This window comes from Bidens hawaiensis, unplaced genomic scaffold (genome assembly GCF_021521415.1).
Source record: "Bidens hawaiensis isolate Kalapana, Puna unplaced genomic scaffold, B.hawaiensis_p1.1 tig00008259_1, whole genome shotgun sequence".
Classification (NCBI taxonomy): Eukaryota; Viridiplantae; Streptophyta; class Magnoliopsida; order Asterales; family Asteraceae; genus Bidens; species Bidens hawaiensis.
In genome coordinates, this window is record NW_027491588.1 from 51,844 (window position 1) to 76,757 (window position 24,914).

The 24,914-nt window shown below is 35.0% G+C and overlaps 1 protein-coding gene across 1 annotated transcript; it reads left to right on the forward strand.

The window, feature by feature from the left end:
• The first annotated feature begins 7,852 nt into the window (after nucleotides 1-7,852).
• On the forward strand, nucleotides 7,853-8,379 carry LOC143637384 (uncharacterized). Its single transcript, XM_077104783.1, has 2 exons — nucleotides 7,853-8,029; nucleotides 8,110-8,379. The coding sequence occupies exons 1-2, from the start codon at nucleotides 7,853-7,855 to the stop codon at nucleotides 8,377-8,379; spliced, it is 447 nt and encodes a 148-aa protein (XP_076960898.1).
• The last annotated feature ends 16,535 nt before the right edge of the window (nucleotides 8,380-24,914 follow it).

Consider the following 24,914-nt stretch of genomic DNA (forward strand, 5'->3'; position numbering starts at 1 on the left):
ATGCCACCTCTAAGTTACAAAGGTTGCGAACTTCAAACACCCTATAAATACTTGGTGTTTTGGAGTTGGATGGCAGATAGCTAGTATCACTTGAAAAGAAATGCTTGGTGTGGATACCTGTTAAGGAAAGCTCTATATTTCTTTATCCACGACATCAACTTGACCTACCATGCTACCTCTACGTTCCAAAGGCTGTAACTTCAAACATCTTATAATTGTTTTGATTTCTTATGTTCGTTGCAAAGAGATCCTTAGTGGGAGTTACGAAAATGATTTTAAATCGTTGCATATGCTTACGCTTCTGTTTACTATAATTTTAAAAACACCTATACAATTCCCAACAATTGATACGTTTTCATTGGTATAAAAAGCTTATATGTACTTGATTAGTAACTTAGACAATCAGTCAATCATCAAAATGATTCACACATTACATTAAAATCACACATTGCATACTATAACCAGTTAACCAACATATCATAATGAAAAAGAAAGGTGTTGCAACTTTTTTTTCTATACATATATTATCATAACAAACTTTACAATAATATAACTATTTGCCAACTAATAAGTTAAACAGATAACAACCTAAGTTTTAAAAGTGGAAATACTAAACTATGCTTCACACAATAATAGCAAGTGTACCGGTTGTACAGTAGCATGGTAAAGTATGTCCGGATATCTAACTTAAGGATAGGTATTGGCAGCTTTTATTATAAACCTTTATTGAGTTTAACTAGTTAAATACTTTTATATAATTAATTGTAAAAAGTGTAATAATGACTAAATTCAAAAAGTAATAAAAATGTTTAAATAAATAACTGAAGAACTTAATTAACGAACTCAAGCAGACTTGGGAAGGATGAATCACCTAGGCTGAGGAATCCTAATGACAAGAGTTAACTGATGGTCCTCAACAGATAGACTGACTGTTCCATCTCTCTATCTCAAATTTCAACAACTTGGGGCGATTATGTGGGCTGATGATTGTGTCTTAAGATGGTGAGAATGATTTTAATCAAAGGCTAGAAACTATTTTTTGTATTTAGGGAGTGGTTATTATGTCATCACTATATTTTCGTGTGAACGATGAGTCATTCGAGAAACAAGATATTTATTTATGATTTACGCATTCTTTGAAATTAAGCATATTGAAGGTACATGAATTCGTTTTCAAAACAACTATCCTGGCCCCGACACTAGCCTACGTATTTAATCCAATCACATATATTGCGCCTTGTCATTTTCATTTCAATTGACATTGCAGTATTAAAGCACAACTTAATTGGTTAACGATTTAATGCATTTGTAATCAAATCAAATAATTATAGGAGTAAGTTACATTTCTTGTCATGTGAAATGTAGAAATATGGATGAGCGTGATACTAGTATCAAAACTACTGATACAGAAAATCGTCGAAAATAAACACTTGTACCTGTATCATGTACCAAAAATGTTTGGTACGGTACCGTTATCGAAGACAAAAACTCGATAAGATACTGGTAGCGTACTGAACCAAACCTTACAGATCCTGAAACCTCAAAAAGCGAGTGTCGAATTTCATATATCGTTCTACTCTTTTTTCTCTTCTTCTAAGTGCATTCTTTTTAAAGGAATTACTATATAAAATAGTAACCAGGTTTTGAAATTGTTTCAATTAGGTCATTCATAAAATATTTTGTTCCAATCAGGTCACTAAAGTTTCCTTTGGGTTCCAATCCTATATATTTTACCTGGATAGTAGGTTATGTAGGTTTTTTCTATTTTTAAATAGTTTGATATTGCAAAATATATTTTTAAAACTGAAAAAAAATAGTAAAAATTTGAGAAAAATAATTTTTAAATTACGAAAAATTACAAAAAAAAAAATTGAAAAATTGCAACAAAAAATAAGTAGTAAGAAATCACCCTTTTTTAAGTTACGATTTTATAAGAACCAACCATCTTTTTAGAAAAATTTCAAAAAGATAATTAGATGATATTAAAATATTTAACAGTAGAATTATTAATTGCTTCCATAAAAAAATAGAAACATATTCATTATATTGTAATTTTTCGCAAATTTGCATATTTTTTTGCAATTTTTTAGTTTTTTTTTTCAAACTTCTGCACCTTAAAAATTAATTCAATTTTACTAATTTTTTTAATTTTTAAAAAAATATTATGCAATGTCAAACTATTTAAAAATAAAAAAAAAACCCTGCATAACCTTCTGTTCAGGTAAAATATCTAGAATTAGAACACAAAGTAAACTTTCGTTACCTGGTTGGAACAGAATAATTTATACATAACCCCTTTTTAAAAGACTGTGATCGTTGAAATGATTTTCTATACAAACTAGTGTTTTCCCCGGCGCGTTGCGGCGGGCAAGTCAGTAAAACATGGGCGGTGGTAAAACACAAGCGTTGATACGGAAAGTTAACGCGAATTCGGTCGGTTTCAGTTATGTGCGTTATTGTATCATAACTAAGACAAAATAAAACAAAAAAAAATAAAAATTGGGATGGACCAATGGCGTGGCGTCAGTCGGTAAAACTCGATTATTTGTAAAACCCGACCGTTATCGATCCCGGGCGTTGAGGCGATTGAGCCTACGTGAATTCTGTCGGTTTTCGTCATGTTCATCACGGTATTGGAACTAAAAAACCAAAAATCATCATTCGACCGGTTATCGTTACGATACTTAAAATAAAACAAAACGTAGCGAGTCTATGCGAAGTCGGTTGGTTTCTGTCGAGTTCGGCACGGTACCGTAACCAAAACAAAATAACAAAAAAAGAATACACACAAAATTCACATTCGATAGGTTTTCATTACGTTTATTACGGACGAATCTAAAACAAAAAGGAACAAACTACCAACAGGGTGCCGCAAAGTGGCCCAATAGAGGCTTTGCGACACAAAACTTGTTAATTATATTTTATAATTTGGTCTAAATTAGATCCAACTTGAAGAAGAGCTTTAACGTGTTAGCTTTGATTTTAGAAAAATTATTTAAATTTGAGGGACACAAATATGCGACTTCATCTAATCATCCCTGGCCCAAGTGATTGAGGTGAGACACTCGAAGACTTCAATATAAATAATATAAATAGGGGATGCCAAGACTCAATTATGACCAAAAATAAAAAATAGGGGTTCCAGGTTGGGCCATGAGGTTTTCTTATCTATAGTGGGTTTCCTCCAAATAATAGAATAAAAATGATAGGCTGGGTGAGTGGGCCCGTCAGGGATCCAAAATGCCGTAAAAAAACAAGAACAAATATGTGACTTGATTAATGTAGTTGTGTCCCATTTATTCACATTTTCACTTATGTACAGTTTTCACACAAAATCACATGAATATATATGTCTCTAATCGAAGCATACATGTCTACATGAGTTGCACTTACGAAGTTGTGTACTTTCATTTTTTTTAAATGTACGTTTTTCTAATGAAAGTTGCACATTTATGGTTGGTCTCACATTATATATATATATATATATATATATATATAGGGGTGGGATCTAGAGAAAATTCCTCTTAAAGAAAGAACTAGAGAACTAATAAAAAATATTTTTAACTTTTTTTAAAAAATATTTTGCGATTTTTTTTTCTTTCCTCCTAATAAGATGATATTGTTCCTACAAAAAAAAAAAAAAAACCGGCGATGTAATGTGTATGTGCACTAATGTGTATTGCATATATACAATAGTGTTTTATTGTATATAATACAATACAATTGCATTATACAAACACAATTGCATTATACAATACACTATATTAAATATATGCAAATACAAACACTAATAATTGTACTCAAAACAAACTATCGAATATACGTAATACAACACTAATGCACATATGCACTACAATGTTTTTTTGGTATTTTTGTATATAATATAACACTATTGCACTAATACAATATAAAATATTTGCATATATGCTATTCAACATTATTGCACATATCAAAATACACACTAGTGCGCATATGCAATAAAAAAAGTCGATGTATTGCATATGTGCACTACAACGAGTTTTTTTTATTATTTTTATTTTTTCATATTTTTCAAGTAAATGGTAACAAAATATAAGAATAATGGCAAAAACGGAAATCTAAAAACATTTTTTTAATTAAATTAAAAATATTTCTTTATTAGTTCTCTAGTTTCTCTTGATTCTCTTCCTATATATATATATATATATAATAAATAGGTGGATTTTAAATTTACAATACACCAAATTCATTCTTTTTGGCACATGTCATTCAAATCCAACCTTTTGCCACGTGGCTTCACAACCTTACTTAATTTCTAAAACCCAGAATAAAAGTTCACGCGGATCTTCTGACCCGTTTTGGCTATATCCGGATCTCATACATGCCTAATAACCCGTTTTTCAACCTTACAATCCCATTCCACAGTGTTTAACTCCTGTGAATTCCAAAACTTCTGTTCCTACCTCATTTTCAACAGATCTATGATAATCCAAAAGTAATCGAGCCAGAAGATATATTGGATCCATAATCGTTTATTTAAGGAATACATTTCTTGCAAATCGTTATAGCTGCTCGATGTTCTAATCGAAATTGACAAACCCTAATTCTAAAAAGTTAGTATCTGATTTCTATGTTTTATCATCTGATTTAATATCTATGTTTCTACATATTGGAACCCAATTTTTAACACAAAAAAAAAAAAGAAAATACATTTATCGAGGGTTTGTTTCTTCCAAACTAGGGTTTGTCGTTTGCAGTTTACAGTCAACATATGGCGGAGGAAGCAATATTATGGTTCCCGGAGAAGAATGACGAAATTAAAGGTTAAGGCGAGTTCTGCTAAGAAAGGATTTAGTACCGAGGAAATTGTCAGCGTCATTAACAGCCTCAATGGCTTTCATTTTGTTGACGATCAAGTTTTTTTTATCTTATTTATAAAAGATGATATGAAGTTTATTAGTCGTCCTATCCAGTTTCTATCTTATTTATAAAAGATGATTATTTGAATATAGGTGTGTTGATAAATCATTTTGTTATATGAAAACAGAGTTAAAATGCAGAGAAGTTTGAGGTTTTATATATGGGAAAAACTTGCAACGATTGTCAAACTTAAATAAAGAGTACCTTTTACTGTTGATGTTTTTGTAACTCAACAATCCTATTTAATATGTTGGTTCACAGCAGCTTGTATCTATTGTGTTGAATACATAGATAGGTCCTAATTATGTGACTTCATTTTTATGATGTTTTGCATGTTAAAGAGGTAACTGTGCGATGATTTAATGGCTATGGTTTAATAGTATTCTACATGCTTTGTAGATTCATTTCACTCTTTTTGTTTCTTTCTTTATCCTTTTCATCATTCATTAGTTATCTTTTGTGTTGATCAAATTGTTTGTTATTCATGATGATGGTGATGATCTAAATAGAAAAGTTATTTAGAAAGAAACAAAAATTTTGATCAACACAAAAGATAACTAAAGAATGATGAATAACAAATTGTTTGTTATTCATGATGATGGTGATGATCTAAATAGAAAACTTGGGATAACTTCGTAGCAACTTGGACACGGGCCGATTTAGGTTTGCATGCAACAAGTTACAAACGAGTCAAGTTTTCGTTGTAAATTGTATGAAGGTCAAAATTCAACACTTTGATTACCAATTAGTCAAACCTGAAGATTTGTAAAAGTGGATATAAAAGTCAAAATTTAATATTAAGTTTTGTTTTGACATGCATGGGGCAGTTTCAGATTTTTGAATTTTTGGTTAAGTTTTATGTTTCAGGCTCATTTGAAAATTTTTTTTTAGGTTGTTCACTTGTTTGACAATATAATACAGGTTATTAAGGTTGTTTCTCGAACTAACTCATTTGACCTAGTTCTGGCTGAATTGAGTTGGTCTGGGTTGACCTGAGCAAACTTTTTGTTTTAATATGCTTAACATTTCCTGTAAATAACTTATTTTGTGAAATATGATTAATCATTGGAAAAATTAATCTAATTATTGAATAAAAAGAATAAGGAGGTTACATGAATGAATTTGACTTTGGCCCTGTCTTATTAAAAATATTATCAAATTTGTTTTTTTGTTTTTGTTTTTTGTTTTTTCTTCTTTTTTTAAAAATTTTTCTCACCCGTGTATCACACGGGTTCTAATCTAGTGTGTGTGTGTGTTTGTATATATATATATATATATGCTGCAAGTTACAAAGTTGTGTATTTTAAGGGTCCTGTTGGGGACACCCAGAGACCCTTTAATACGTGGCCTATAGGATATAGTCAACCTAGGACTGATTATGAGAGTTCTAGATTGTCAAGTCAACCTTATACGCCGTCTGTAATGCTATACGCGGCGTATTATGGCCATTTGAATTTTCGGTGAACTGACTCTCCCTCCCTCTCTTTATATTTATATACACAATCTCATACACACACATAATATCACACATAACCGAGACCCAATTGCATACACCAGAGAAGCGAGAAGCAAAAAAAATAAAATGTCTTGGTTCAACCATTTATATCCAGACTTGAACGAGGAGGAGCTGGGTTACGCAATTCACGATCAGCCTAGCACGTCGTAATTACCGGAATTTAACCAGGTTTTGTTTTATATTTATTTAGTATTAAGTTGTTAGTTGTTTTTTTAACTAAGACGTGTTGCATTACGTTTTGTTATGAGTATTTCGGTTATGGAATCCAGCCTGAACAGTCTTACGGTCAGCCTAGCTCGCCTAGGTTTCCAAATTTGAACCAACTTTCGTTGTATATTTATTTAATATAAAGTCGTTAGTTTGATTTTTAACTAATATATGCTATTATTATTATTATTGTTGTTGTTGTTGTTATATTATTTTACTAGGTTTGATCCCGTGTTACACACAGACGGAAAATATAAAAAGCTTCATCATCATCATCATCAGTAAATCCCACAAATAGCAAAGCTATAGTAAGGTCTGAGGTGGAAACCTTGTATTGCTTTAATAGTATAGTAAGATTAACATGTGGAAATTATAGAAAAATTGATGAATTGAAAGCCTATATGGACTTGATAGTTGAATGTCATGTGAAAACCTTGTATTGCTCTAATAGTATAGTAAGATTGTACTACTATTATTAATATATTATTATTATTATTTTATTATTATTACTTTTAATATTATTATTGTTATTGTTATTATTATTAATATATTATTATTACTGTTAATATATTATTATTATTATTTGATTTTTAACTAATATATGCTACCATTACGCTTGTTATGAGTATTTCTCTTACAATAATTAGCCGTCGTACCAGTTACCTGTTGTTGGGTTGGATTATGGAAGTCAGCCTTCTTCTTCGTATCGCTTACCAGTAGTAGAGGCACTAGTTTACGGAACCCAGTCTTCATACCACGAGGGAAATGAACATGATGTTGGTAATTATGATGTTGGGGGAAACTTACATGATGAAGATAATTATGATGATGATCACGAGCCGAAAGTTTCGTATAAAACAGACACTGTAATACACCGTATGTTATTATTATTTTTTTAAACTGTTTTAAAAAAGAGCTTAAAACTGTTTCATATTTTTGAGTCCCGCAATGAGCGGGAGGATTTGGCCAAGAAGAGAGCACGGGAACATGTGTGTGTCATTATGGTCCAACGATCAAGGAAAAACAGTGTGGACATTGCATGCAAACATGTAGGGGAGCCAAAACTAAAGGCCACAGTCAGGCGGACCGGTAGTGTTAAAAAGTGTTGTCCATTTAAACTCCTAGGGAGGCACGACGCGACAGGTAATTGTTGGAGGCTTGAAGTAGTAAACGAGACAAACAACCACGATCCCGTTGTCTTTGAGGAGGGGCACGCGCAGCCTCAGGAAAATGAACAGCGTTGAACTTGAGCTGGTTGCGACGTTAAACCAGAACGGCTTGAGGCCCAGTCAAATTCACACAACCGTAAGTGAGCAGTTTCCCAGTTCCAAATGTAAAATAAAGGACATATACAACGCCTTGAGTAAGATTAAAGATCAGGAGAAAATTGGCGATACCCCCACGAAGGTAGTTGAAAACTATCCTAGTTTTACTATATAAAACACGTTTTTATAAAATTTATTAAAGTTTTATTAAATCCCATGCAGGTACTGGAAAACTCTTTTCATAACAATGGTTTCGTGTACTATACCCGGGAGAATTCTTCCAACAACAGGACGGAGGATATTTTCTTTTGTCATAATAAGTCCCATAAAATTTGGCGTGCATTTCCCGAGGTGTTGTTGATTGACACGATATACAATACCAACATGTACAAGTGGCTGTCGGTTCAATTTGTTGGTGTGACGTCGATATCAAAATCGTTTTGTATCGCCCATGCATTTTTAATTAGGGAAACAGAGAAGAACTTCACATGAACCCTCGAAAACTTAAAGAAATGCTAGAGGATTGTATGGACCCACGCGTGATAGTGACTGACGCGGACCGAGCCCTTATGAAGTCGTGTAACATAATCTTCCCTAACGCCACAGAATATTTATGTAGATGGCATATTTCCAAGAATTGAAATGGATGATAATGCACGGCCGGATTTCGATCATATTCCGACCAGAATCCGGCCGTTCGTTTTGATAGGGATGACCAGAGGCGACGTACAGTGCTATACGTCGCCTCTGATCTTTAATTTTTTTAATATTATTATTATTATATTATTATTATTATTATCATTATACTATTACTATTATCATCATCATTATATTATTATTATTATTAATAACATTATTATTATTATTATTACTACTACTACTACTGCTGTTGTTGTTGTTATTATTATTATTATTATAATTATTATGCTATATAATATTATATTACATTATAATAGATGGAGAACGAGGATGTAGGGCAGGAGCAGGAGTGCTAGATAGATGGTGACGACATTTTGGTTGATTAGCCGCATCTACAGTTTCAGGTTAGTACTGAGCATTTTGTGCGGTATATGCGCCTCCGACGGATTACCTCACGTTACAACACGGTCATCTGTTGGCAGTTTTTAGACGACTGTGCCTTCCGGGATCGGGTGAACGAGTACGTCGGTGAGGGTATGCCCTTGATTTGCTTGAAGTAGTTTAATATTTATTAACTAAATTAACTAAAAATAAACACTAAGTAATACTCTAGACTCTCTAAAACTCGACTAAACTACTAACCGGCAAGTGAACCGATCGACTCTAGTAAAGCTAAGTAAGTTCGGATATCGAACCCACGAGACTCTTTAAATTACGTTTATTAGCTAATTAGACTCGACTACAAAACACGACTTATTATATTTTTTTGGGGGATTTTTATTTAAAATACTAATTTAATACTATAATTAAAAACTAATTAAGAAAACAAGTAATTTAAACGAAAGCAAAGTTTGTTGTGATAATAAGATGATGATGACAAAACTACCTAGGCTAGACTCCCCTAAATTTCAGTAATGAATTGACTCGGGAAAATATTTAGTTATGGACTGGGATTGTAAAATAGACACTTAAAAGAAAACCCGAACATGATCCCTGACCCTTCTCAAGAGAAACCTATGGATTTCTAACAAGTTTTAACGCACACCAGTATTAAAAATCATGTTCGCTTACGGTCACCCAATTGTTTAGAATTTAGTTCATTTATACGAAATCCTACCTTACAGCGCGGAAATCAAAGGCAATTTACTATACTTAATTGATTTGATAAACAATAATAAATAATCAACCCTAGACGGACTCCTTACGAAGAACCGAGTCTAACAAGATTAAATAGTAAAAGACTTATCAATAACCTAGCACTTTACAGATTTTAGGTTAGCAGCACATTTAGGTTTATTTGACAATATTATTTCTATGATCTTATCATGACATCAATCATAAAATAATCAAAAACACAAAGTAATTGACCTAATAGCAATCCTATCATATGACAAACAATAATCAAGGAAAACTATGGAATAAAACTCATCAAACAATCCTAAGTATCCATATGCATCAATTAATTATAGATAAATCTTTTACTAAATCATAAAAACCATAAAGATAAACAATCCCAAGTGAAATCAAAACATCAAAGTAGGTTCATCATAAGCCTAGATAATTCATGCAATTTAGCCTAGCATCTTAGGTTTAAGCAAAAAAAAACAAATAAGAATTCATGGCGATAAAATAATGAAAACGAAAGAAATAACAAATAGAACCCGTGTTCTTCGTCTTTAACCAATATGCGCAACAACAGTTGATTCTTCAACTCCAAAGCTGTTGGAAACTGCTCTCGGACTCCTCGGAACCCACCAAATTTATCTGGACTTCAAGGTATGCTTAATGGTGAGTTTAGGGGTCTTTTTATAGGCAACACGGGTCCAAAAATAAGTTAAGTCAGCTAACAAACGAACAATCTGGAACATGAACCCGCCGCGTCACGCGGCGCTCCAGCCTTGGGGGGGGGGGGGTGGTCTGGTTCATCCTGGCTGGTCCGGTAACTCCTGGTTCGGTCCGGTTCATTTCCTGATGCGTCGGTTCTCCGGTTCGGCTTGTTTTTGCTCTTTTTTTGCCCTCTTTTCACTGGAATTAAAGCCCGAAACCTAAAACATAAAACCATGTTAGTAGTATACAAATCTTACGAGAAACCGAACATAAACTAATAAAATATTAAATAAATGTACACGGGATTAATGTATATTAAGCGTTATATCAAATATCCCCACACTTAACATTTTTTCATCCCTGAAAAAGTCTCATTGCAACGGGATCAGAATCGGAGAAATACAGTATTACAAACATATAGGTTATCTTAAATTCTAGAACAACGCAAAAACTGCGATCACCGATATTGTTGTCCCCTTAAACCTATGCCTTTGTCTTTACCAGGACAAGTAAGATCCAACTATTATTATTATTATTTTGTATATAATCTAGTGGAACCCACAGTCAAGACTTGCTTTATTTTAGATTTTACCAGATCAAACCACCCCAACTTGACTTAAACCTCATAATAGCAGATTAAAACATTGTTGCACATTTTTCATAAACAGCTAAGACGATCAAGGATATTGTTTATCCACCTAAATTTAAACATCAAAGTATACCAAGCAGCCATTAGATACGATTAAGGTTCAATTATTCAACTAACTAGCAAGTGTTCCCCACTACATGACATACCCCAGTTATCAAGCAATACCTCGGACCCATTACCACACGTGATTTTACAAGTTTCCATCTGTCGGTTTACATACGTCGTGTCTCTAGTTGATCCTGTTCCTAATGGTATGGGACACAAGTAAGAGGACCACGTATGACTAACAGCGGGATGATCACTGGATCATCAAGATTTTACTTCACTGTAATTGACGTAAGTGAGTGTAATGGCAGTAAACTGCGGGTTTATGCTTAAAAGCTTTTATTTATTTAAATATCCGAAGATACCCAGATGAACAACCATAAAAAGACTCGTGGTCTCCGAACCCGAGGCATCCCATCAATACAGGATTTAAGGCTATAAAACCATACGCCTATGAAGTGTTATCCACTAAAGCTAGAAGTGCAAGTTTTAAGTTTATATCACATGCTACACGGTATACTTTAACTTTTAAACCTACCCAAGCATCTTATGATAGCGTATTCAGGTTTCTATAAAATTTCTAATTTTCTACAATCAAGCCAAAAATGAGGCTTGATTATGGCCCGACCTTTCATCTCGTATTTTATACAGACTTAACATGTTTCCCACTAAAAATCATATTTTATTGTTTTAAAACCAACTATCAAACTGCCCTTTCATTCTCAACGCTGAGCCTACCGACACATCCCAAGTTAAATGTGTGTTCTTTAATTATATCTTATTATTAGTAGTTTGAAAAACCGATTCCCGATAAGTATCCTCATCTCCCATTTATACGCAAAAAACAATTTCAAGGGACATTTTTCAAAACTTTTTGTTTTTTTAATTTTTTTTTAATAAATAAGACAAAACAAGTTAAAAACCTGTGCTCCTATCCTCGCACTTAAAATTTGCATTGTCCTCAATGCAGGGACGGAAACACGACTTAAAAATTTTAAAAACAAAACAAGACCAAAAAATACAAAAATAAATAAGAACAAAACAAAACTAAAAAAATTAAAACTAAAAACATAAAAACAAAGTAAAAAGGAAAGACTTAGCTGGTAATATGCGAGTGAAGTATGACGCTAAAGTCTTCTACCAAAAATGCCCTCAAACTCCGAACGTGCTCAACAACCAGTATCTCCAATTCTCTCGTACACGAACCGAAACGAAAACAACAAACAATATCTAAAAATTCATCTTATCAACTTGATAGATATTAATCATTCAAAGTACGTAACCAGGCCAACCAACCAAACTATTAAACATGTATAAAAGCAGCAAATAAATAATTAGAAAAGTATACAGCTCCAGCTGCTCCATCCCCACACTTAAATGTTGCATTATACTTCAAGGGGATATTCACACTATCTTCCTTCAAAACTTACAAAACTTAAAAATAAAGAAAAACTACAAAAAGCTACTTTAATGACTCAATGAAAAATAAAAATAAAATAGAAGTAAAAATAGAAAAGAATGTACAAACTCTACACTTGAGTTTTCACTCAAGAACCACGTGTGACAATTCAGTGCGATGGATCAAGAGGAGTTTCCTCCACCTCGATTGATTCCTCCGGTCCTCCAAGATAGTGCTTTAAGCGATGACCGTTCACCTTCCAAGACGTTCCATTATCCGGGTTCTCCAACTCCACCACTCCATACGGAAAAACTTCTTTCCCGACCACTTTGATTTTAATTTTCCTGCAAACAACTTCAAACTTCTTTCACCAAGTAGTACCTTATCGCCTTTCTTGAACTCTTTTCTGCCTTTCAACCACCGATCATGTGAAGCTTTCGTCTTTTCTTTGATGTTCAACGATCGAGAGTATGCCGCATCCCAAAGCTCCTCCAGCTCATGAATCTGAAAGTACCTTTTCCTCGCGGCCTCGGTAAGATCAACATTCACCGTCTTCAATGCCCAATAAGCACGATGCTCCAACTCAACTGGAAGATAACAAGACTTACCATAAACAAGCATAAACGGTAATGGAGTCTTGTACGCGGTTCGGAATGCCCACAAAGCATCATCTAACTTTCCCGACCAATCCTTTCGACTAGCCCCATCTGTCTTCTCCAAAATCCTCTTCACCCCTCGATTCACGTTTTCGACTTGACCATTCGTTTGAGGGTGATAGGCAGTAGAGGTACGATGAGTAACCCCATAACGAGCCAATGCTTTCCCCATGACGGAATTACAAAAGTGGGTGCCCCGATCACCAATAATAGCTCTCGGAGTACCGAAACGAGTAAATAACTTCTTAAGAAACTTCACAACCACCCGTGCATCATTTGTAGCCAACGCTTGGGCTTCCACCCACTTCTACACATAATCAATCGCCATTAAGATATACTTATTACCATTTGACGTGGGAAACGGTCCCATGAATTCGATGCCCCATACATCAAAGATTTCAAGAATTTGTATTGGGTCTTGAGGCATCTCATTCTTGGACGAAATATTACCTGTTCTTTGGCACGCATCACAAAGCTTCACAAACTCTTCAGCATCTTTAACAATTGTCGTTTAATAGGACCAACTATCAAGCACTTTCTGCGCGGTAGCATGCGCACCATGATGACCTCCAGTCAACCCTTCATGAATATGCTTGAGGATGTCCCAACCTTCCTCTTTCGTCACACACCTCCTCAAAATCCGATCACCACCAATCTTAAACAAGAACGGGTCATCCCACACATACCGATTCACATTTCGGAAGAACTTCCTCTTTTGTTGCGTAGTCATACCCTCCAAAATAAAACCATTAGCTAAATAATTAGAAAAATCAGAGAACCATGGCATACCTTGCTTCTCGGCCGCAACAAAATCGATCGACTCATGAGAGAATTTATCTCCAATCTCCTCCTCATGCAACTCTTCTCTCTTCGGGTCCTCTAAACGGGATAGATGATCGGCTGCTACGTTTTCAGCACCATTCTTATCTTTGATCTCGATGTCAAACTCGGAAAGTAAAAGCATCCACCGTATAAGATGAGGCTTCGCGTCTTTCTTCTGGAAGAGAAAACGCAAGGCTGCATGATCAGTTAAAACGGTGGTCTTCGAAAGCACGAGGTACGAGTGGAACTTGTCTGTTGATACATGTTTTGTACGTCTCGGTCTTTATTTTTTTGATAATGTAATAATTCTAGTTTATAGGGGGTTTAATGTAAATATGCTCATTCGCCTAATTGTAAGGCACATTCGTTACCCTGTAACGAATGTGTCACAATCGTATAATGTAAGCTCAATTCGTTAACAAAGATTAACGAATGGAACATAACGAATGAAGGTTAATGTAACGAATAAGTTGTTTATTCGTTAGGTTAATGTAAAGAATGACCCGTTCGTTAAGGCTATCTTAACGAATGAGGTCATCTCCTATATATACCCATGTAAGTATTTCTAATTTAACAGTTCTGATTATCCCTCTTACCTTCTCGTTACTCTGCCCCAATTCACTCTCAACACACACACTACACACAGTTAAAGTATTTAAGCTTCATCGTATACATACACAATGAATTCATCGATGTAATCATAAGATCTAGATCCTCACTGGCTCTCTCAAGTGGTATCAGAGACTTGTGATCTGATCTTCGATGTTGTTCGGTGATTAACATGTCTAATTCATCCTGTATTGGCTTAGTTTCATGATGAATTGATCGTATTCGAGTTTTAATTAATTCAGATAAAACAGAGATTCATATATTCTGATTCTAGTTGAAATTGACTGAGATTAAAGTAATTTGAAGCTAGATAACTGAGACTTTAGATCGAATCGAAGAGAATTGATGAATTGATTGATTCAATTGTTATTTAATTGAAGTTTGAATCGGATGTTCATAGTGTTTGGATATTTAGACAATTGAGGTTCTGATTGAATTGATTGTGATTACGGACTAAGTTAGTGATGTTCGGATACATTTTTCAGATTGTTTGATATAAGATTCATTGATTTCAGACAAATTTGGATTAAGTTTGGAAGTTTGAATGTTTGAAGATATGAATTCTTATTCGTTACTGTTCAAACATATTCGTCATTCTCATTCGCTTAAATCTGATTCGTTAATCCCATTCGCTATTCATTCTCCATTCGTGATACACATTCAAATTCGCTAAACTCCATTTGGCTGAACAGTATTCTCATTCGTTATCATTCACATTCACTTGAATCTTTAATGAATATCTTTCATTCGTTACTTGTTGCACCTCACATTCGTTACTGTTCTCCCATTCGTTTGAACAGTAACCATAAGTTTTAAGTGTTTACAAGTTTAGTCCTCTAAGTTTCAAAAGTGTTATCTAATGGCTTCTTAGAATGCTTTATTCTATGCATTAGCATCCCAGAATGCTTTAATGCAACAAATGCTGACGATGGACAACGAGATTGCCAGTCACAACAAGTGTCCTAAACTTCTGAAACTTTTAGATTTTGCTTGTTGGGAACCGAGGTTTCGTGCTCATTTGGGATCGGTGAATCCAAGCAGCGTACGGTATCTCGATGTTGTTTATGTAGCACCTCTTGTTGGTAGTGACAATATGGGTTAGATTCCAAAGGAATTTAAGCATTATGAAGCACAAGAATTGAAAGATTTTGAGAATGAGACAAAATCTATTCGACTCTTACAATGGCTTTGCCTGAGCAGATCTTTCATCGTACAGCACTATAAAGATTTGTGCATCTCTTTTTGATACTTTGAAAAGAAGAAGCTTGGGTAATACGCTTGAGAGTAAGAAAAGTCTAGTAAAGTTTCAGTTTAGAAACTTTATCTTGATGAAGAATGAAACTGTAGAAGAGATGATTAATCATTTTAGTCATCTTGTTGTGGAAATGGCAAGTGTAAATCTTGAGCCAACTGAAGCTGATAAAATTGATACACTGAAGAACGCATTGCCATCATCATATTCTACTTTTCTGTTTGTGTTAAAAGAGAACGGTTTCTTTCGTAACATGGAGCTTACTGCCGTGCAATTCATTAACAAAATTGAAGAAAGAGAATTTGAGTTGAAGTGCCAAAACTCATTAAAGGATAATCAAACCCATAATCCTTCATTTTATGGGGGTGCAATGCCAGCAAACAATTCTTCAAGTTCTGTTCCCATTAATGCTTTCTTTGCTCAAGCTCAAGATGAGACCTCTAATGTAAACAGCTCACCTAATGTATGCTTTATGGAAACGGGTGCTAAGTCTGAGTGAACTGCCAATGCATCAAGTTCTTTGACAAAAGTAAATCTACAAGAAGCTGAACAACAATTTGCTTTTGTGTGTGCATTCATGACTTCATATGAACAACTGGTTGGTAGCAAGATTGCAACGAGTGAGTTGACCGATGAAGACTATGACCAGATTGATCCCGATGATCTTGAGCTGATGGATCTCAAATGGAATATGGCAATGATTATCAGAAAGGTTAAAAGGTTTGTGCAAAGAACCGGAAAAGACCTTCCTACTCTTAACAAGCGAGTTGGTTTTGATAAACTAAAGGGTCAAGTGTTATAATTGCGGGGACTTTGGCCACTTTGCCAAAGAGTGTGATAAACCAAGAAAAGAATATTCTGGTCCACGCAATGCTGAGAGATCTCAAGGAAATAATTCATCGGGAAATGATCAAAGTAAACGGAGTTCCTCTGAAGGTGACAAGAATAAGTCAAACAACACTCAAGCTCTTGTCGCAAATGAAGGGGTTGATTGGTCTCAAAGGTTGTTGGGAAATCAGGCCAACCATGTTGTTTTTGTACCAGTTGAGAAGTTTGAAGATGCAAGCAGTGATAATATATTAGAAGAAAGTGACTTCTTTGACGTTGAAAGTGACTCTGATCAGAGTTCATCTGTGAAAATCGAATCTGATAATTCAATTCCTGATCGAGTTGAGTCTTATGCTTGCATGGCTAAGATCGAAGAGGTATGTCCTACTCCTCAAGTTAATGTATCTGAACCCTCGGTTGCTGTGATTGAGTGTTCTGAATGTGCTGATCTTAAAGCTAAACTTGAAACAACGTTAAATCATAACACTACTATCACAAAAGATCACTTTATGATCAATGAACGCTGTAGACAGAAATCCAAATTACTAGAACAATCTACTCTAAAAATTCAAAATATGTCTGAAAGCAATCATGATCTCAAAGCTGAGATTCAGTGTAAGATAATTGTGGTTGATCAACATTTTAAGGAGATTCTACGACTCCGAACCTGCATTTCAAATCTTGAAAATGAAGTTATGGAACTTAAAAACAAACTTGGAAAATTTCGAGATTCCTCGTTTTTGTTAAATGAGATCATTGAAGTAAACAATTCTCATAAAAAAAATGGAAAAGCGGGTTTGGGATATGTCGAGATTCCTCCTCCTTTTAAAGAAGATTACAGTAGCATTCCAGATGTGGAAAAATGTTCTGAAATGCCTACTGTTAAATCTGAGGATGTTGATTCAACCAAAACTACTCGATAACAGATTCATATCAAAAGTAAAGCTGTATTTACCAAAAATGAATTGGATGGTTCTATCGAGGAGTTGCCTGAACCAGATGAGATTGTCAAAAACAAGAATATACCTGTTGACAATCATATTCTGTGTGAACCTGAAGAGTTTGAGCAAGCTGTTTATGGCTCAAATCCTTTGGGTAATTCAGTGAAAATTCCTAATGTAATTCCTAAACCGAAGAAGTCAGATAAACCAACTGTGACTGATGAGGAGTTGATGAAATTCGTCAATCCTTAGTTTGTTTCTTCAAATGGGAAAATATTTAAATTAAAGGGTTTATCCAAAGTCTTTTCGGACAAGGAAGTTCCATGGAACCTTCTCAAACCCAAAATGATTGAAAGTGTATATCAGGATGACACTTCAAAAGTTACCGAACTTGAACAAAAATTCTATCAATCTAAATCTGCTAATGTTTAAGTGAAATCTCAAAGTAATGTTTTCAAACACATTAAATTTGTCAAATCTTCAGGATTGGAAAATTCTTCGAATTCAACAAATCTTGAATTTTATAAAAACAAAAAGGGTTTGAAACATGATGTTCCAAAGTCAGTAACGTTTGAGAAACCCAAAGTTGATATTAATCAATCTTTGCTACCAAACAAAACAAGTAGTTCACCACTCAAAATTTTAGATTCTCAGTTATGTTTCAAGTTTGGTGAACCTAGTCATGTTTTAAAAGGATGTAAAACAAAGATAGAAGATATCAAACATTCTACAACTCAAAAGACTGATTTTTTCAAAATTTAAAAGAAAATCAAGTTGATGAGTGTATGATAATGTATTCAAATGTTAATCCGAAGAAAGTAGTTCGGGTTGAAACGTTTAATGTATCAAACAAATTTGTTGATCGTGCTCAACCAATTTGTAAGAACAATGATTCGGGAATCATACGTGATGGTTATTTAAAGAAGAAAAACAAGAAACCAGTCACCTATTCTCAAGTGCCGAATACCAGTGTTAATTTATCTTTTTCTCCGAAAGTATCAAAGGGAGAGCCCAAGACTGAGGCTTGGGCTGCTTTTTTGAACTAATATCTTTACCTTGTTGTGCAGAGTTCATCTAAATCTGTGACAAATCACAAGTGGATATTGGATAGTGGATGTTCTCGGCATATCACTGGCAACCTGGACCTTCTAAATAACGTCAAAGATATTCAAGGCGGTTATGTGGCGTTTGCTGGTAACAACGGTGGGATGATTACAAAGGAGGAAGAAGTTTCAAACGGGAAAGTGACGTTTGAAAAAGTTAATTATTGTGAAAAGGTGGATCATAATCTTTTGAGTGTATCACAGCTATGTTATCCTTCAACCGGGATACACGATTCCTGAAGACATGGTTGTCATTAGATCACCTCGATCAAATGATATTTATGTACTAGACATGAGTTGTAACGTAACTGTTTCACCCTCGGTTACATGTTTCATGTCAAAAGCAACAGAAAAGGACTCTATCCTTTGGCATCGACGTATGGGACATATTCACATACGCAAGATGAATTTTCTCATTTCAAATTAATTGGTGGATGGTGTTTCACTTAAGAACTTCAAGATCAATGATCATTGCGTTGCATGCAAAAACGGTAAACAAAAGAAGAAATTTCATCCGAGCAAATCACTTAACTCGATTGATACACCACTAGAACGACTTCATATGGATCTTTTTGGTCCAATGAATCGTGCTAGTATAGCTGGTGATCTGTACTGCTTGGTGGTTACTGATGATTTCTCACGATACTCATGGGTTTTATTTATGAGGTCAAAAGATCAGACGCCTATCTTAATTCAGAACCTTATCACGAAGATTGAATCACTTTACAAACTGAAAGTGAGATGAATACGAAGTGATAATGGAACTGAATTTAAGAATAATGTGTTGGATTTCTTCTGCATTCAGAAAGGAATTAATCGAGAATTCGGTGCGCCTTATGTTCCTCAATAAAATGGTGTGTTTGAAAGAAAGAATCGTACGTTGATTAAAGTTGCGAGAACAATGCTTGCTGATTCTAAGCTACCTGTTCAATTCTAGAACGAAGTTGTGAATACAGCGTGCTACACACTGAATCGTGTATTAACTGGAAAGAGGTTAAAGAAAACAAGTTATGAGCTTCTGAACAATCGTAAACCGAACTTAAAGTATTTGGAACCGTCGGGTGTCTGTGTATTGTCTTGAAGAGAGATGCTGGAAAGTTTGATGAAACAGCTTTTGAGGGTTATTTTTTGGGATACAATTTTCCTAGAAAATGGATCTTCAATATCTCTTCTGGTTGTGTGGAAGAATGGTATCACGTTGATTGCCAAAGTTATACTACTCCTCCAACCGGTACGGGTCCTGATTGGATGTTCGTTTACGACGGGTTATTTAATTCATTTACATCAGTAGTTAAGGAAGTACCTGAAGATTTCATTAGATCTTATTTGGAAGAACAGTGTCTTACTATTCCAATGTCTTCTTCGATTGATGTAGGTGACTCTCCTAATGTATCAGAAACATCAAATGAGGTTTCTGAGTCTTCCGATGAAGCTAATTTTGTTGATTCATCGTCAGTGCCATTAGATGAAGCTACAGACACAAACGAGCCTATTCTAATTGATGATGCCTCACCAACTGTCTCTTTAGACACGGCAGAGGAAAATATCACCAATCTGGGTGATAACGTATCTATACCTGCTAATCCTTCCTTAAGTATTCATTCTAATCATCACAGGAACAGATAATTGGTGATGTGAACGACGGTGTTCGTACAAGACACTAATTAGCTAATATATGTGATGAATAAGTTGAGTGTAACTTATCTCCTACTGAGGATTCGATAGTTTGTGCTTATGCGGATTTGCACTCTTCGAGTATCCTTAGTATTGCACAATACACCTGCTTTCTATCACAGATTGAACCGATAAGTGTCACGATGGCACTCAAGGAACCATCTTGGGTAGAGGCAATGCAGGAGGAGCTTCAACAGTTTATTCGACTGGGTGTATGGGACTTAATTGATAAACCCGACCGTGTGAAAAAGGCTATTCTGACAAAATGGTTTTTAAGTGCAAAATGGACGACCGCAGTGTAATCGTGAGAAATAAGGCACGATTGGTCGTTCTTGGTTACAATCAACAAGAAGGCATAGATTACACTGAAGTATATGCTCTTGTGGCACGACTGGAGGCTATACGTATTTTTCTTGCCTATGCAGCCTATAAAAATTTCAAGGTTTATCAGATGGATGTGAAATCGGCGTTCTTAAACGAATCTATTCATGAAGAAGTATACGTGAAGTAGCCTCCCGGTTTTGAGGATCCAGACTTTCCAGAGTGTGTTTATCGATTAAACAAGGCTCTTTATGGTTTACATCAGGCCCCGAGAGCCTGGTACAACACGTTGGCTGACCATCTAATTGAAAGCGGATTCATGAGGGGAACTATGGATTGTACTTTGTTTTATAAGAGAGTGGGTGATGATCTGCTCCTCGTCCAAATTTATGTGGATGACATAATTTTCGGTTCGATGAATGACAGCCTGTGTAAAGATTTCAAGAAGACGATGCAAACCAAATTCGTGATGAGCTCGATGGGAGAGATGAACTTTTTCTTAGGATTGCAAGTTCACCAGTCTGATTCCGGGATCTTTATCCATCAAACCAAATACGTGAACGATGTCTTGAACCGATTCAAGATATCCGACGGCAAAATTCCTTCAACACCTCTTCCCGTGGGTCACAATTTATCACCGGATGAATTGGAGGATACCGTTGATCCAACCCTGTATCGAGCGATGATCGGATCTCTTATGTATTTGACTGCATCTTGACCTGATATCATGTTTGCTGTTTGTTTGTGTGCCAGGTACCAATCGAGTCCCTGAGTGACTCATCTAGCGGCAGTAAAGCATATCTTACATTATCTGAGGGGAAATCCCGACATCATGTTGTGGTACCCCAAGGACGATAAGTTTGATCACACCGCTTTACTGATTCGGACTATGGAGGATGCAAGATCAACTTCAAGTCTACAACCGCAGGTTGTCAATTCTTAGGAAACCGACTTGTTTCCTAGCAGTGTAAGAAGCAGACAACGGTCTCAACTTCTACAGCCGAAGCGGAGTACACAAGTTCTCTGGATCCAGCAACACTTGCAGGATTACGGTTTGAAGTTTCTTACTACTCCTATTTTTATTGACAATTCGGCCGTTATATCTATCACCAAAAATCCGGTTCACCATTCGAAAACCAAACACATTGAAATCCGTTATCACTTTATACGCGATTGCTTTGAAAAGAAATTAATTTCAATTGATAAAATTAACACGGATTTTCAAACGGCTGACCTTTATACCAAAGCGTTTGATAAAACACGATATTAATATTTGCTAGGTATAAATGGTTTAAAAACTTTAAAAGATGTTCAAAAGCTTGGTTAAATCAATTTATATCTTGTTTTAGTACAATTTTTTTGTTGTTTTTAGGGGGAGAAAATATAAAATCCAAAAATATTGTGTTTTCAATTTGTACAGATAAAATTAAAAACTCCAAAAACATTCAAATATTGAAAAATCAAAAACATTAAAAAATGCTTCTCAAAATGAGTTTTGAAGCAAAAAGGGAAAATGATAGTATATTGACGAGATTGATCTAGTACATGAATAAACTAGATTAAAAATTACCGTAAGGCTACCAATATGATATGCAAAGATAGGCTTGACAGACTATATAGAAACTGATAAGATATAAAGATAACGAATGCCGAACCTAGTGGTATAACATCTTGAAAGATTGATACTATATCTGATTTAAGAAAAGTCAAAATGATTACTATGTGTGCATGCGTTCATTTTTGAAGAAAATTCTGCTTTGTTTTATCTTTTATTTTGCAAAAAAATTCAACTTTATTTTTATTCAAATATTGGATCCTCTCCTGCGCGATAAGATTATCCGACCTGAGGGTTAGTATTTGAATATTCTGCTTTATTTTCTTGGTGTTTCGTATAAAATCTTGGACTTTCTTCGCGCAATAATACGGGATTATCCGAATTGAGAGTTAGGATTTTATACAACTTCTGCTTATTTTTATCTTTCTATTTTGTTGAAATGGCACCTTTTCTGCGTGTAGTAATACCGATCTTAAGGAAAAATTTTAACGTTCTTCTTTATTTTCTTTTTATTAATTTTACATGAGTCACAATTAATCGAAATTTGAAGAATCAAAGAAAAACGTATATGTGAAATTCACTATATATGTGTAAGACCCTGAATCCCGGGACTCCTACAGTTGGTATTCATACAAAATACTTACAAAAATACTTAAAACTCAAAAAAACAGTTCATTACATTAAAATAACCAATTCAGAGTATAATTCAATGAAAAATCATAATTATTAAAACAAGTTCCCAAAACCCGAGAATTATGCCCAAAACCAAATTTCAATGTATTTAATAAAACTTGGAAAGAAAAATGTTCATTATTAAAACTTCCGACTAAGTATGCCCTCCACCATCCAAGTAGCTTCGTGCACGTCCAAGAGGTAATGCATCCTCCTCCTAACCTGAAACTCACACTAACATGCACACAAAGTTAGCTTGAACTGAGTGAGTTTAAGTTTTAATAATTGGCATCTAAAATAATAATAATCATTCCAAGAGTTTCGTAATGAAACGGGATACAACCGTTAGGCTATCATCAACAATAAGTAATCATACTTATATATATATACATATATATATATACACACACACACACACACACACACACACACACATATATATATATATATATAAACATCCATATAATTATATCCCTATAGATATTATCCAAGTAATAACATCAGGGTTGAGCACACGTACAACCCAAATATGTAACATCTCATCCAACCTATGCAAACACAAAGTAGGCATATGTAAACGTCCTTAGTCAATAACGACTAATAAACATAGCCAATTATTGGCCATACAATAATACATACAAACATACAATAATATCATCCCAAGGCTTACCCTATACAAGTAAGCCTATACAAAATAGTTTAAACGGTTCATCAAGCCAAATCACTTAGGTGTGCATGCTAGCCCAAAAGCTGAAAAAGGGTAAAAAGGGGCACCATGAACTCACCTGACACAAGGCATGAATTCACCACGAGCTAGAGAACCCCTACGTATCCCCACAACTCAAACGCCTGTCGGTTTACATACAATCATTACTAACGACACCGAAAGGATTCGTCTATCCTACGAGACGTTCTAACATGGTTCGAGTTACTTAAAGACTCGACCTCATCAAAATCAATTATAAAAGCCCTCGGGGCCTTACATTACCGACACGACCCATAGATACTTTCAGGAATGAAGAATTCCCAAATTACCCCCGGAAGCACTAGGTGATACTAACACGCGCGTTTAAGAGTTGTTTAGGAAATTAACATCCAACTCAGCCCCATGTGGACCCGATATGATAAATTCACAGCCAACAAAGTCCACACGACGCTACGTGAGTCAAATGGGTCGGTAACTCGCAAGTATAACGCACCAACTATTCAATAAACGCGAATGCGCGTTGTACCGACCCGTTTGAGTAACCGACAACCAATTCAGCCCCAATACTTATAAAAATCATTTTCCAACAGCCCGTACATTAAACCGAAGCTATCCGAACTGATTTGGTCATCACTTACTTTATCCCTCGCGTTAAACGCAACAAATCACCATTCTAGACAACCGAAAACTAGTTTTCAATCTACAACTAGTTAACCAATCAAACGAACACCAATGGACATGATTTTTAAGTATGATATACTAGACATACCTAGGAAGATTTTGGTGCTAAAGCCTCAACCAAAACAGTCCCGAAAATGTTAGAATTGACAGCCACCCGGTAAGCCTACTACACGCAATTTAACGATCAATAAGCGGTTTATTATGACCAATTAAGGTGTAAAAGACATGAGGAAACATGGAACTAACCTTCAATTGGAGTTTTACACCCTAATATTGGCCGCACAAAAGAAAAACAAAGGGAATGTGGCTGGAGCAAGCTGCCGATCGGCTAAATGGGGGTGGCTAGGGTTAGTTTTTTTTTTATGATAAAATCAAACATGTTACACTCTAGCCCCTGCAATTTGAGGGATATGGCAACTTGAAAGGAAAGTTTAAATAACTTAACGTACCGAAAGGATGATAAGGTCATCGAGGAATGCCGGATAACTCCTGAGAAATATACATACTTTACAAGCTTTAAATCTTTGAACCGAAAATTAATGGGCGTTACAATAAGAGATAGAACTGTCATATCTGATAGTTGGGGTCCACATAAGGTTTGTGCCTAATGGAACAAAATTAAATCATATCGTAAAGTCTCCGAAGAGT

Bases quoted from the DNA above. Each gene is read 5' to 3' on its own strand.
- LOC143637384 (XM_077104783.1), top strand. From the start codon at position 7,853: ATGAACAGCGTTGAACTTGAGCTGGTTGCGACGTTAAACCAGAACGGC. The intron at 8,030-8,109 runs GTAGTTGAAAAC...AATCCCATGCAG, and splicing joins TTGGCGATACCCCCACGAAG to GTACTGGAAAACTCTTTTCA.